The sequence below is a fragment of the Ctenopharyngodon idella genome, chromosome 17 (genome assembly GCF_019924925.1).
Source record: "Ctenopharyngodon idella isolate HZGC_01 chromosome 17, HZGC01, whole genome shotgun sequence".
Classification (NCBI taxonomy): domain Eukaryota; kingdom Metazoa; phylum Chordata; class Actinopteri; order Cypriniformes; family Xenocyprididae; genus Ctenopharyngodon; species Ctenopharyngodon idella.
Genome location: NC_067236.1, coordinates 16,645,458 through 16,660,120, shown reverse-complemented (window position 1 = coordinate 16,660,120; position 14,663 = coordinate 16,645,458). Strand labels below are relative to the sequence as shown.

Sequence of the window (14,663 nt, the reverse complement as noted above, 5' to 3'; positions counted from 1 at the left end):
GTTCAGTTTCCCCCATCATTTGCATATAGAGAGACCGAACAGCTCTGGCACAGGGCTGTTGTAAGAATGGGGTGGGGGTGGGCGGCAGGTGAAGCCAGTTTGCATGTCTAATATAGTAGACGAGGACAGAGGTTCATGGTTGCGTTAGCTCCATGCTCAAGTGCTGAGGCAGCTATTGCGCGCAGATTCAGGTTTCATCAATTAAAGTGAAGCAAAGAAAACGTGCACTATGAAGACATCGCTCAGATCACTTTTCAAACTCGGTTGCCAAAGTGGTTTAATAAAAGACCTTCTCGATTTCAAAATCACTCTGCTGGTGGAATGACAAAATTCGAGTCCTTTCTAATTTATAAATTTTTATGTCCAAAGATTGCTTTGAAGCAGTATTATTTCTTTCAGCCGACAATCTGAAAACACTTTCTATTCTTTTTCCGAAGCAAGAGCTAAAGTCTCAGCTGTAGTACATTTGTTGCTCTAATCTTTCATATTGCTGAACAGATGTCTAGCATTAATTTATGGATTTAGCATCCCTATGTTCTTTTCCCTTCCTTTCTCTCCTTACACCTGGCTGTTGGATCACATTTCACTAGTTATTGTCTCCCTTACATGCAACATGCTTAATACAAACCCAGACCCAAAAAAGCCTGATGATGCAGTGCATCTATGGTGGCGTTGTTTATGTAGTATCTCATTTGGCTATAAACCACAGCTGCCCCATTTTTCTCCTCCCCTGAAATACTTCATATTCATGTTTGCATTATGTCCTTCATTCATGTTGACTATGGCCCAGCTTGTCTTACACTGAGTGGGCCAGTGTTTACTCGATCTATTTTGTCATTTCGCATATTTACGTATCCTAGAAACGGCTGTATTTTTCTCAGAAGCCAGGTCTACTTGTAGGAAATGTGCGTTGGGTGAGTCAAGCCCCGTCGAGTCATCCTCGACACATTGTTCCCAAGATCTGCGACTGTTTGTTTTATTTAAAAGTGGATGTCTTGAATGTTAATGGCACTGAGTAATGATATACCTGGGATTTATGAATGTTGTTAACAGAGCAGAAAGAACTGATATGATCGTCGCTCTGATTGAACAGCGGCAAATGATTCAGCGCTCAACTGCCAACACTTTCTCACCGCTTTCTATGCTTGATGCCCATTAGATTAAAGAGCATCTCAATGTGATTAAACTCTTGAAAAAAAAAAATCTATGAAGGTGTTTACCAGCCCTCTCTTTCCAGACTCCAACATGGCCTATTATTCGCTCCATTTCATGAAGATGTACTTTTGAGAAGCGGCCTCGCTGCCTGGGCTTTTCCCTTCTCTTGGTTTTTAAATGAGCCTTTAGGTCCTTGAAAAATCTGACTTGTTGTGAAAAAGACAGCTTAACTCTCTCTCTCTCCCTCCCGCGCTGTCATTCACTGCTGTTATTTGCTGTATGCATTATGACAGATGGTAGGAAAGAGAGTAATGCTCTTTTGGTCTTCCCTATCAGCCTAATGGAGGTCACCTAGGGTTCTCCTCCTCTCCTCCTCTCTTGGCAGACGGAACACGCCAATCTACATACACACTATTATTAGAGAGGCTCAACGTTGCAAATAGCACAGACAGTCAATTTTATAGTTTCATACATTTACAGTTGTACAACATTTATTGCTGCGACTGTTCCGGTGCTTACTGTTTTACATAACAGACACAGTGAGGTACCGTATTTAGCACGAGCTGCGATGACGGTGCCATGCTTTATAGCGAAGGGGGGTAGGCAAGCGCTGGGTGAACCTCTTAATTGACCTTGTGGGGGCCCATTGATTTAGCCCCACATGCATCTTCATTTTTGATAAATTATAAAGCCGTTAATTTGCAGAGGAAATGGCTGGGCCAGTCTGGAGCGCAGATGTGGCTAAAGCCGGCCTAACTGGCAGAGCGGGGGCCGTGCCAGGAGGCTCAGGGTGGAGAGTTGGGGGTTGGGGCTAATTGTAATGGGTAGATGGCTCTGGTTAGCCACGGTCTCTCCTGGGACCCCCCTCAGCTGCCCTCTGTTTACCAATCTAGAGGGCAGTGCCACCTCCAGATAAATAGCGTTTTTATTGGGATAAGCAGACGTTTATTGACTTGCGATGCTACATTGACTGGGACTCTGTAGGTGTTAATATGAAGTCGACAGAAAACTGAAATAATTAAGGATGGTTTGCCCTAGTGTAATTATTAGTCTTGTTGAGGCTTATTTTGTTGGGGAACTTAAGCTATATTTTAAAAATGATATTATTGTTTTATTTTATTTAACATCATTAAGTACACTGTAAAAAAGAATTGTTGGTTTAACTTAAGAAAGTAAGTTGCATTAAAATTTTGAGTTCATTGAAAGTTAATACAAGGAAGGCGATTGGTTTAATCAACAGAAACTCAAAATATTATGTTATCTGAACCACATTATTTAAGTTGATTTGACAGAAGAAAAAATGTTGCACTAATAAATCAAGAAAATACTTTTTTACAGTGTACAAATGGGGGTTATTACCTATAAATGTCCTTATTTGAATTCCACTTTAAAATATTTTCCTTAACCTTCAAATTTCAAATCCAAGAGGGGCTTTCTCCGAACCATCTGAAGAAGGCCAAGCTGATGTTCTTCTACACACGCTACCCCAGCTCCAACATGCTGAAGATGTTCTTCTCAGACGTGAAGGTGAGCTCGCCGTTGACCGTTAACTATGTCGTGTGAAGTAGCACTGTCCCATTAGTCCAGATGGGTCCCAAACAGACGGCCGGCTCCCCCACCCCTCCACCCCCCAATTAAAATAACTGGCCTTAATCTCCTAGAAGAGAACAACATGGCATAGCACAAGTCCCACTTTCCCTTTTACTCACTTGCGCTTTCATTTAAAACACATCATTTTTTTTAACCTTTTTTTTTTCTGTCGCGACACACTGCTGGTTAGCGAGCACAGACAACTAGTCTCTGTCTCTGTTAAGTTGTCGGATGGTAATTTCCTAGAGTTCCCATCCCCAACTGATCTGTGGAAGTGGGAGGCAGAGGGTGATAAGAGCTGAGAAAATTAGAGGTTCGGCAGAAACGAACAAGCGAAAGCGGGAGGGGATGGAGAGGAGGAGGGAGACAACAAACAAAATGGAGCACAACAACACAAACAAAACAATGGCACCAATTGTCTTTTATTTACAACTTAATTTGTTGTTGATGCGTCATACAGGGAGCATACGGAGGAGAAATAATGTGACAGATTCAGGCCACATTATTTAAATGAGGAGAGCAGGGTCCTCTCACTCCCAGCTGCCCCTGTGCTGGGTCCAGGGTGACCACCTCATCCTCACACACATGCTTCTGTTGCATCCATCTAAATCTGCCAGCAGCTTAATACTCATGAGTACGTACTGCCATTCATCGCTCGCTGTTAGCGCTTCTGCTCCAATAGGAAATGATATCATTTAATGTCTGGAAAAGAATATGCATGTAATATTCGGAGAAAGCAGATTTATTTACATAGGCACTGAGTTTTCCCCTCTCCTGTTTATTCAAAAAGAAAACCTTAAAACTTCTCCTCATTCATATATTTTGTACCTTAATTTTGAGCCACAAAAGAGAAAGTTAATAAAAGCCTTAAATTAAAGACGGCCCAATTGCAATTCCCCTTTAGACAAGGCTGTGAAATTCTGTACACATTAAATTAACATTTTCCAAAACAAGGTCAGTGTCCTGGGAGAGATGCTTTTCAGGGCTGCTTAAGCAGAAGGGAACAATGGGTGGCATGTGTTTGTTGGATCAACTACTATGTATGTAAGGGAATTAAGCATAAATTACTGACTAATTACGGCCGTATAAGCCCACGAAAGTTACAGGAATTAGTGATTAAAGACGTTTAGGCACCATAATGATGGGTTCTAAATAGGAAATAATGACTGTGGGAAATAGGTTGATCTGACAACTGTTTTACCTAAATTGTCTGTAATCGGATAATTAAAAAAAAAAGTCAACCTTCTGCTTTTGTACTAGAGCAACTATTTAATCACCTAATTAAACAAAAAAATAGAATTAACTCTCTTTTTGGAAAATAATTATTTTTAAAATACAAATTAAAAGCTAAAATTATGTGCTACATTAATGGTGAAGGGTATATTTTAGAGATGTACCGATATATCGGCCAATAATCGGCATCACAGTCAATAGTCAGGGCCGATATATCCTGTCAATCAAAAGAGGGCAGGCAAATGCACTGCATTTGGGCTTTGTGTAAAGAAAATGCTAAGAAACCAGTTTCATGTTCAATATTAATAGTAACTATATGAATTAATAACATCCAGAAAGTTAAGAAATATTAATTTAATCTTCAGAATTTAGTTAATGCGTGTTAATATTAATTTGAGTAATGTGTTTGTTTATAACTGATACCAGTTACTGTGAAACAAGTTGATGAAATAGAGAGAATAAACTTTTTATTTGCATTTCTTTCAAGATATAATAATTAAAACTATAATAAATTAATTATTAATTATAATGAAATATCATTAATTTAAAAGAAGGTATAAAAGGCAGAACCTCCAAACTATCAGTATCGTTATCGGTATTGGCAGAAATCACTCTGAATAATCGGTATCGGTATCGGTGGAGAAATGTAGTATCGGTGCATCTCTAGTATATTTGTAATTACTGTATACAGTCAAACCAAAAATTATTCAGACATTTTTGAGATTTTTTATATATTTTTACTAGTGGGTGCAGGACACTATAGTTCATTAATGTAAGTGAGGATAGCAAAATAAAGTAAACTGATAAAAATTTGGAACCAAATATTATTCAGACATTTTGACCTGACCATGTTTTGCTTAAGTATTATCTGACATAATTAAGATTATTTTTTTCTGACACAATTTACCTCTGAGATCTTGTATCTCTGTGTGTGTGTGTGTGTGTGTGTGTGTGTGTGTGTGTGTGTGTGTGTGTGTGTGTGTGTGTGTGTGTTTACAGTAAAGGCTGTAAAGTTCCAATGTAAATGTATTACGGTTAAAAGTGTGAGTCAAAGAGAATTTGAATGATCATATCATATATTAACCATGGTGGAGATGAAGATGATAGATTGTAGCTCGGTCAGGAAGAGGAAGCTGCTTTTTTACAGGTAGTGTGCACCACTTGTGACCTCACAGAGTGAGCCAGTAGTTATAAAGAGATGAATACAGCCTTCCTTCAGAGGAAAGCAACAGGAAACAGTGACAATCCAGTGATCTGAGTTCTTATGTAATGGATAATACCTTTGTCCCTTCTCAATATCTCTTTTTCACAGTTGTTCCTTGAACTGTTATCATATTTGTCACACAAAGTATTATAGAACACAGGGTCATTATCCTAATGTGATTTTCTGCCAAACTACCTTGTTCATCCTTTACACCTCTCTCGCCCCCTGTATTTCTTCCCATTTTAATCACCATAAATCTCATATGGCATATTCACATCGCTTCGCGCATGGAGAGGTGGTCCACTGGCTTGGTTACCGTAGCCTTTGAGGGCTAAATAAGAAAGGGTCAAAGGTTAAGAGGAGTATTAGCAGGACGATGGTGTGACACTGATTATGAGCAGTCAAAGCAAGTATGAGCGGGGGTTATGTCAGCCTGTAAGGGTTGAGGCGTATACGTTTCAGCAGGACAGCTCCAGTAGGGTCAGCCGTAGGTCAGGGAAATTATTTTAGCTGCTCAGGCTTTGTCACCGGGCTGCCTGACTGCCTTTAAACATACAGCATACCATGTACCATTAACAGCTGAATATCAAGTAACCTACTGGGGCACTTAGCTTACTTCCCCCTATAGAGCTCAACTTTTCCCAGATTCACAATCTAAGTGCATGCTGTGTGTTTGGGTGGGTGGTGGATGGGGGGGGGGGGTCTTAAAATGCACAAGACCCTGTATAAGTAGCGTCCCCACCAGGCATGTGTGAAAGCCTGTATTGTCCATGGCTAACAGAGGAAACGTGCGGAGTGACAGGTCAAGTCTTCCCCCGGTGTCTTGGAAAGAGCGGATCTCTGTCACCAGAGGAATAATCTTTCACAGTCCCGTGAGCAAGAGTGTGTGAAACGCTCTCGCTCCCGTACGTACACCCTTGTTCTCTGAGTCAACTGCTGCCCGGACACATTACAGGCGTCAGACTGATTTGTTTTATGAATCTTTTGAGCGTGCTCATTGGATATATTAGGGGTTTTTTGTGGGGGTAGAGAATAACAGGATGAGGTGTCCCATGGGAAGCATTGCGTTTGGTGTTCTTAGAACAACAGTGGAAATGATGTCCAGAATAATAGATTTTATTAAACTCGTGTGTGTGTGTGTGTGTGTGTGTGTGTGTGTGTGTGTGCAGATTTTTGGCACATGTACACAGAAGCGTCTTGCTGATTTAAGAGTGCATGTGAAAGTGGACTGTGATTGCAACTAAAAAATCTTCTAAATTATGATTTATCACAACATTTTTTCTTTTGTCAAATCAACTTAGATAATTAATGTGGTTCAGATAACATAATATTTTGAGTTTCTGTTGATCAAATCAATCGCCTTCATTGTATTAACTCAAATTTTTAAGTTCAGTGAACTCAAAATTAAGGCAACCAGGTAACTTACTTTAAGTTAAACCAACTATTCTTTTTTACAGTGTAGTAAAGTTACAGTTATTGTAGGTAACAACTTTTAACCTACACACAAGTCATGTAAAAAAAAAAATACCCTCATGTTAAAAAAAATTAAGTAAAGTTTAGCAGTTATCATGCTTGAATTATTTAAAATAAAAAATATATATTTTTATATCATTTATTTGAATATATATATCTATATATATATATCTATATATATATATATATATCTATATATATATATATCTATATATATATATATATATCTATATATATATATATATATATATATATATGTATGTTAAAAAAACATTAAAATATATTTGTCTATAGCAGCAACAACAACAACAATAATTCATTAATTATAATGAAGAAAATCCAAACAAAATGGCTTGTCACTCCTGTATATGTACACATGAAATTACAACGTCAAAACTTTAAAAAGTTACTTGTCAAATTTAAGAACCGGACTCAGAATTCCAAAAAACTTTTCGTGTGAAAACCAACTCGTGACACTTTCTCTCCCACGATCCCACTAAGAAAAATGATTGTGTTTGCAAGTGTTTTTTTCGTGCCACGACGTATCATTTAATGTTTTGTTCCGTGCATGGGGTGGCTAAGAGCTGAGAGAGCTAGACTGGTTATTTTTGTTTGACAAGCAGATGACATGATCCTTAATTGCTGAGTTGTCACGTTCCAGCAACGTGGCTCCATTGTCCCCCGAATCTCTGGTATTTCTATTGGGCAACAATGCTTTTTAAATCTCCCTTTATACAGCGCTGCCAAACGATGTCATGCGGACTTACTTTTCTGCGCTCTCCATTATGTCATCCACTAGCCATTCTAGAAAAAAAATTCCCCCCTCTCTCGCCTTTTATCCGTCTCTTCTGCAAGCCCCACTCATATGAGACAATGTCTTATGACAATAGAAGAGCCTAATCTCCATGTCAAAGCAATTTTCATTCCCCAGTGAGCAGTCTGCTATCATTTTGTAATGTTTTGTTTCTTATTCTAAAAGAATTAAGGGGGTGGTGGGGGGCTGGAGTAAGTCGTCACGGGGGCTGGGGTTCTTATCTCAGTGTCTGGAAATTTGGACAGTGCATTTCGCTCCGCAGATAAAGCGGAAAAAAGAAACCCCTCGAGTTCAGTAGATCCTAATAGGTTTAACGTCTATTGAAACGGGGGGTAAGCGAGAGATCAGATAGCCTTGCTTCTTTGGTTGTTCTTTTTTTCGCCTTTCTTTCTTTTCAAACCCCTGTTCTCGCTCGCTGTTAGGCTGAAAGAAGGCAGAGGCGACACACAGGCCAAATGTATAATTCCTGGATAGGTTAAGTACATGTTTGAACTTCAGCAGACTGATGCCTCGGGATGACGACTTAATCATTTTCTGCTGAATTATGGGAGAAGAACCCTCGCGGTGGCACAGTAATTATGCTCTCGGCCGGCCTTTTGGGGAAACCTATCAGCCTGTCGTGGCTTCTGACTCTTTTTGCGACTCGGATTCCCCGCTATGAATTCTCATTCACATCATTATCTTAAATTTGCAAGCATGGGGACAAGTTTCTACACGGCAATTACATCTACTCGCGGAAAACACGGCCCCCCTCCCCCCCTTTGTTCCTTGTCCTTCCTCTTTTTTCTCCTCATGCTCGATCTCTCTCTCTCCTCAGCTGTCATCTAAACAGAGGCCTGCATGTTCTCATGGCCACAGATAGATAAGTGCTCGCTGTTGATTTTTGATTAATGCTCTTTGAGGGTATGGAAGGGGAGGCAAAGGCAATGAAGGCTTGATGAACACCCGTAATGACAAAAGGCAGGAGGCTGCATGTCAGAGCAGCCAACAGAAAGCCCGTCGGATTTATAGCTTTTAACTTGGCTACATTCAACTCAGCTGTCCTGTACGTTCACACTCTTGGCAGCCGCAGCTTTCGCACACACACACATCAACATACACGTAGCTGCTCACACAGAAAGTACCAAAGGCTGTCGCACAGGTCATTTGCTGAGGTCATGGGGCAAGTACACAGGGCAAACGGAGTACTGTGTATTTACTGATCGAGGATCAGGCATTCCAAATATAGCTCCCACAACAGTGTACGAGGGTCAGCTTTGAGTTACTAAGCTAAACTATTTAACTAGAGTAGAATTTGTTGCAAGGTTTTTTAATTTCACCCTTTTCTTGATCACTTACTTTACTCGATTATTAATGTGGGGGAAAAAAAAAAAAAAAAACCTGGGGCATGTCAGAATTAGCTTCGCTACTTGATATGTAAATTTGCCGTCACTGCATTACGGGCTATTGACACAATTATAATTTCATCTACTCAACCCTGAACTGTTTGCATTTGCGCACAACAGCAAATATCCGCACCGACCGTGTAAGCCTTGTTGGAAAAAAAACACCCCACTGGCCAATCTGTCTCAGCTACGGGTTTGTTTGCTTACCCATCATCCTCAAGGACAATGTGAAGTAAACACGTTTGTAGAAACAAATGTCTTATCTGTTGTCCTGACATTTAAGGGTCTCACTGGCTAACCAGATTAGAGGTTAGTCACACCTGATTTTATTAGTTTTCAGTAAGAAAACAGACTAAAGATTGAAATATTAGGAACCTTCTGATGTAATTTTTTCTGAAGAAAGAGAAATGCATAATTTTTTTTAAAATAAATAATTTTAAATTAAAGGATTAGTTCACTTTAAAATGAAAATTACCCCAAGCTTTACTCACCCTCAAGTCATCCTAGGTGTATATGACTTTCTTCTTTTTGATGAACACAATCGGAGTTATATTAAGAAATATCCTGACAATCCAAGCTTTATAATGGGAGCAAAGAGTATGAGCTGAAGAAAGTGCATTCATCCATTATAAACGTACTCCACACGGCTCTGGGGGGTTAATAAAGGCCTTCTGAAGTGAAGCAATGCTTTTGTGTAAGAAAAATATCCATATTTAACAAGTTATAAAGTAAAATATCTAGCTACCGCCAGACCGCCTTCCGTATTCAACTTACAGAAAAATCGTAAACTGACGTGACGTCAGAAAACTGACTTTTTACGTAATTTGAATACGGAAGGTTTAAGCGTGTAAGTGTTTTGAACTGCTTGAGTTTCACACTTTTTATCGTAAGTTGAATACGGAAGGCAGTCTGGCAGATGCGTCAAGATATTTATTAATATAACTCCGATTGTGTTCATCAGAAAGAAGAAAGTCATATACACCTAGGATGGCTTGAGGGTGAGTAAATCTTGGGGTAATTTTCATTTTAAAGTGAACTAATCCTTTAACATTAATAATAATATTTCTATTATTTATTTTTCTTGTGATAACATTTAAATAGCTTGTGTTTTCAGGGTCAGGAAACCGCATATCAACAATTACAAAAGCCCTTTTTTAAAAAAAAAAAATCTACTTATGAGCACAAAGGCACTCTCTAAATATTAAAATGCATTTCTCTGTGCTGGACCTATCTTAAAAAAGTAACAAATCTTACAAAAAGTGTTTTTCTCTTTTTTCCCTCTCTCTCTCTCTCTTAAAGTTCAACCGCTGCATCACATCACAGCTGATCAAGTGGTTCAGTAACTTCCGTGAGTTTTACTACATCCAGATGGAGAAATTTGCTCGGCAGGCCATCAACGACGGTGTGACGGGGGCAGACGAGCTGAGCGTGAGCCGGGACTGCGAGCTTTTCCGCGCTCTCAACATGCACTACAACAAGGCCAACGATTTTGAGGTGAGCCCCCTTCCGTTCCCTGCGTTTCACGCTACTAAGCGACTGCATTCACCTTATCAGGCCACACTGTATTACTAGGTGAGATTCGAGCAGAGGTATTACTTTGAATCCTTTCCGCTAATGTTAGCGCAGTTCAGAGCTTTAAAATTAATACAGCTAAATGATCTCTTTATATGATTAGACAATGAACGGCAAGCTGTTCATCCCGTAAGCCCTCTCGCCGTACTCCTGGGGTGAAGCGAACAAGACTTTTTTCTCTTTTTTTGGGGGCTGAAACACAGTCATGCATCTGTCTGTTTGATGAGGCAAACAGGGAGCGATGCTTCAGGCCCAAGTGTCCTTGTCAAATACAATTTGCAGAGCTCACATTTACCGCTCAGCTCACTATCAATATCTGCCCACTGGGACTCTGGTCATTCAAACACTATCCTTACAACATCATCATCATTTAGCTGACTATTAGCAAAAATCTGCCCCCGTTCCCCTCCCCTCCCTTTCATTTAGATCAGGTCAAAGACAAGGTTTATTGTGATTGCAGGTACAGGGAACGTGGCGCACCACGCCTTTCGCGACCAGGAAGATATTTAGGGACGTGATCCCTATTTTCATATATAAATGCAAGATTTGCATGGCTGTGGAAGAAAGTGCAGGGCACCATGAATAAGACTGTTGTTGGTAGAGAAGTCGAACCGAGGGAGAGATTGTTTTGCATATCAAGAGCCACAAAGGCTGCACAGGTGTACAAGCAGGACGGACTGAAAGACTTTCCCAAATGCTCATTTTCCATGCAAGGAAAACTCGATCTTTGATGCAAATTTCAGCGCCCTAGTCTGTTCCTTTTTTTCTACCGGGCCGGCTCACGCCATGTCTTGTCTAGCGTGCGGCGATATCCCACAGCAAGTCCGTGCCGCAGAGAGAGGTCACACAACCTTTGGCGGTGCAAAGGGACACTTCATGCTGAGGCTTTTTTGTACTAAATTTTCTCTTCTCCACCTGTCAGACTGCGAGGCATGAAACTGGAACCCTCGCCGATTCAGCAAGTTGCTCTTTCTGCCAAATTTAGCATCATCAAAGTACCACCTTGCTAGCTCCTCCTGAATGAATATACCCTCTGTTGTGCTGATCGTTTGATGTTAATCTAGTCTGTCAATGTGCACCAGTAATGTGCTTCCTCCTCCTTTGAGACTTTCTTTTTTGTAGTTGGGCCCTGTCATTTCTCTCTCTCCCTCTCTTTCATTGCACTTCCTTTCGCTGCCTTGTGTCTTTCATCCTCTTCGAATGTACTCACCCCTCACTTTCCCATTACGAACTTTTTAATGACATAATTGTCACATTCCTCATGGTGGATTGAGCAAAGGCCGTAATTAAAGGAGCTTCATTAATTGCCTTCAATGCACTTGTGTTGTTCTCACCAAGCTTGCTGTTTTCTTTCAAGTTGTTTATCCTTCATTCGGCTCCTCCTCCATCGTGCTGTCTCGATACGCCATCATTTTTCTCCTAATTACTGCTCTGTTTGTCTTAGCTGGACAATGGCACAAATGAACACAATCAAGGACATTTGCATAGACACAGCTTATGATGTCCGGACCCTGAAAGGCTCCCAAAAAAACAAGAGAATCCCCCCTTTCTCGTCTTCTCTCCCAAACAGAGCCGCCAGCAATGTGGCAAGTGTTATCTCTTAGCTAAAGGGGTTTCTCTATGTACAAACCAGATATGATCATGCCTAACAGGCCTGCTTAACTGTTGTCTGTGAACATTATTTGTTTATTCTGCATAGCTAAATGAACACATTAGAATATTTTTTTTAAAAGAGGTTGTTCACTTAAACATGAAAATTTGGTTATTATTTGCTCTCCCTACATCCTTCCAAACCTGTATGCTGATATTTTTTCCATGGAACCCAGAAGGAGGATTTCTGAAGGATATTCATACAGCTCTTTTGCAACAACTTGAGCTCATTCATACACTGTAAACAATTATTTTCATGATTTGTTAACACATTTTTTCTTTTGTCAAATCAACTTAGATAATTAATGTGGTTCAGATAATATAATATTTTGAGTTTCTGTTGATTAAACCAATCGCCTTCATTGTATTAACTCAAGTTTTTCATTTCAATGAACTCAAAATTTTAAGGCAAACAGGTAACTTACTTTTTTAAGTTAAACCAACAATTCTTTTTTTACAATGTATAATATAAAGAAGGTCCATATGAATTGTGTGTTATATTATAAGTCTTTTAAAGTCATATGACAGCTCTGTGTGAGGAACAGATTGAATTTAGGGTTGTTATTCACTGAAAATCTTAATATTTGCAGATATTAAACTATGAAATTTTGAAATGACGATTGTCAGTGCATAATTCAATTTCTCGCATAAAGCTTTTGAATGGCTTCTGAAGACTTGGACCATAGAGCGAGAGTCATATGAATCACTTTTATGGTGTTTTTTCATCTATTTTGGAACTTGACTAACCTTATGGAAAAGAGCTGCATGAACATTCTTCAAAATTTCTTTCAGCGGTTCACTGAAAACAAAAAGCATAGAGGTTTGGAAAAACAGGAGTGTGAAAAATATTTGGTGAACAAATCCTTTAAAGTCTCAAAAAAGCATTTAATCGCACAAAGAAAGCGAACACCTGTTAAATCTCGCAGCACAGTTACACATTGTTAGCCAAAGTGGCGTTTCCAGGCCCTGTAATTGTGGCATCTGGTTCTCAGGAGCCGTCTTCACACTTACTGTATCACATCACAGGCACCATTGAAGAGTTCTAAGAGGGGTGGGGTCCACAGGCTCCACTGGGATAAGGAGACATTTTTATGACAGCTCTGGGAAGGTCTCATCTTTCGGCCACAAAATAGTTCAAGGCTCTTCTGTCAAAACCCCCTGAGTGTCCTCCCCCCAACTTGCCCCAGACTCGCCTTGTCTTCAGTCCTTGCACCCTCCTCCCATGAACCGGCTGAGGAGAGCATAGAGGAGGCTTAGTCTCTTGCTCTCTTTCTTTGGTCCCTGTGATCTCTGAGCCTTTTTGAAAAAGTGTTGGTGGTCATATACCCACAGCACACTCACACAGACATCCTTTGACTTCAAGAGTTCTCGTCTTGGTATCTTCAGGCTATCAGGTGTCCGTGGCTATTATCATTCTGAGTGAATGAAACTTAGAGACTTTGTTTGTTTCCCACTCACATATTAGTTTTGTTTGTGTGGCGAAATTCCAAGGTTAAAAAGAGACCGTTATAGTTGAGGGAATACTTAAAGGTGAAGTGTGTAATTTCTGCGCCGCTAGCGTCAACAAACGGAACTGCAAAATTAATGACTTTAATTAACAAGCTCTCCCCTCGTCTGCCATTGGTCGGTCAAACAGATAGCCCCGCCCAAAATACACACCATTGGTTGAGCTAGTGTTGCTGTTGTTGGGCTGCGCGAACAGACAGAGCCACAGTGTTTATACTTTTAGTGGAAATCAGCATAATTATAAGGCTTACTTATTATTTCATAATATTATAAAAAAATAATTAAAATGTCTACAAGACAATCACATAATGTAAATGATGCAATTTAAGATGCTCTGACCAGCAACACTCCCCCTTGAAAAAGATCAATTATCCAACATCCAACACGTCCCCCTCTTCTCCAGGTTTCTCTTCCCTTTTGTTTCTTCTCTCGTCTCCTCTTGTCCATGCCTGGTGTGACCTACCCCAAAGGCCTTCATTATTAATTGTCCTTTGGAGACAGGGAAAAGTTCAAAGACTGTGCGGATGGTCCCTTTACTGTGACCGTCTATTGTCTAACATTCATCTCCCTTTACCCTTGTTCCAGGAGTGTATTATCTCCCTCGCCTCATGAGAAAAGAAGGTTATCAATAAGAGCGTAGAGAGCTGCCATCGTGACTGCCAGGAGGTCCTGGCCTCCCAAGTCCACACACAGCTCCCCCACAGAGGGCTAGTTTACTGTTGTTTATCTTTGAGCTGCTAGCTTGTGCCACGCTACACTAGCACATCTTAGGATCAGGCTCTGGTTTCACTTCTTCCTCTCTGACCTCACACTGACCTGCGGTGTGGTCTGCCAGCTCACCTCACGCTTCCATTATAACGCCACTCAAAGCTATGGACGGTGCTACAAGATAGTGGTGGATGTTTAAAGGATATGCTTTAGCTTAATCTTACAGTTGTAACCCCTTTACATCTTATTTTCTTTCTGGGGGGAAAAAAAACAACAAAAAAGTGTAGCATTAAATTTTTTTACAGATTGCTTTTTTTTTTTCAGGCCAATGAACAGAAGTGCAAAAATAATGACTTTTTTCAAACAGGTTTCC

The 14,663-nt window shown here is 40.1% G+C and overlaps 1 protein-coding gene across 5 annotated transcripts in view; it reads left to right on the top strand.

The window, feature by feature from the left end:
• Positions 1 to 14,663, top strand: part of prox1a (prospero homeobox 1a) — a 41,752-nt gene that overhangs the window by 8,598 nt on the left and 18,491 nt on the right. For all 5 annotated transcript variants that reach the window (XM_051868062.1, XM_051868060.1, XM_051868059.1 and 2 more), the window contains exons 3-4: positions 2,577 to 2,682; positions 10,154 to 10,348. In XM_051868062.1, the coding sequence (XP_051724022.1) occupies positions 2,577 to 2,682; positions 10,154 to 10,348 (301 nt within the window). The remainder of the gene's footprint in view (positions 1 to 2,576; positions 2,683 to 10,153; positions 10,349 to 14,663) is intronic.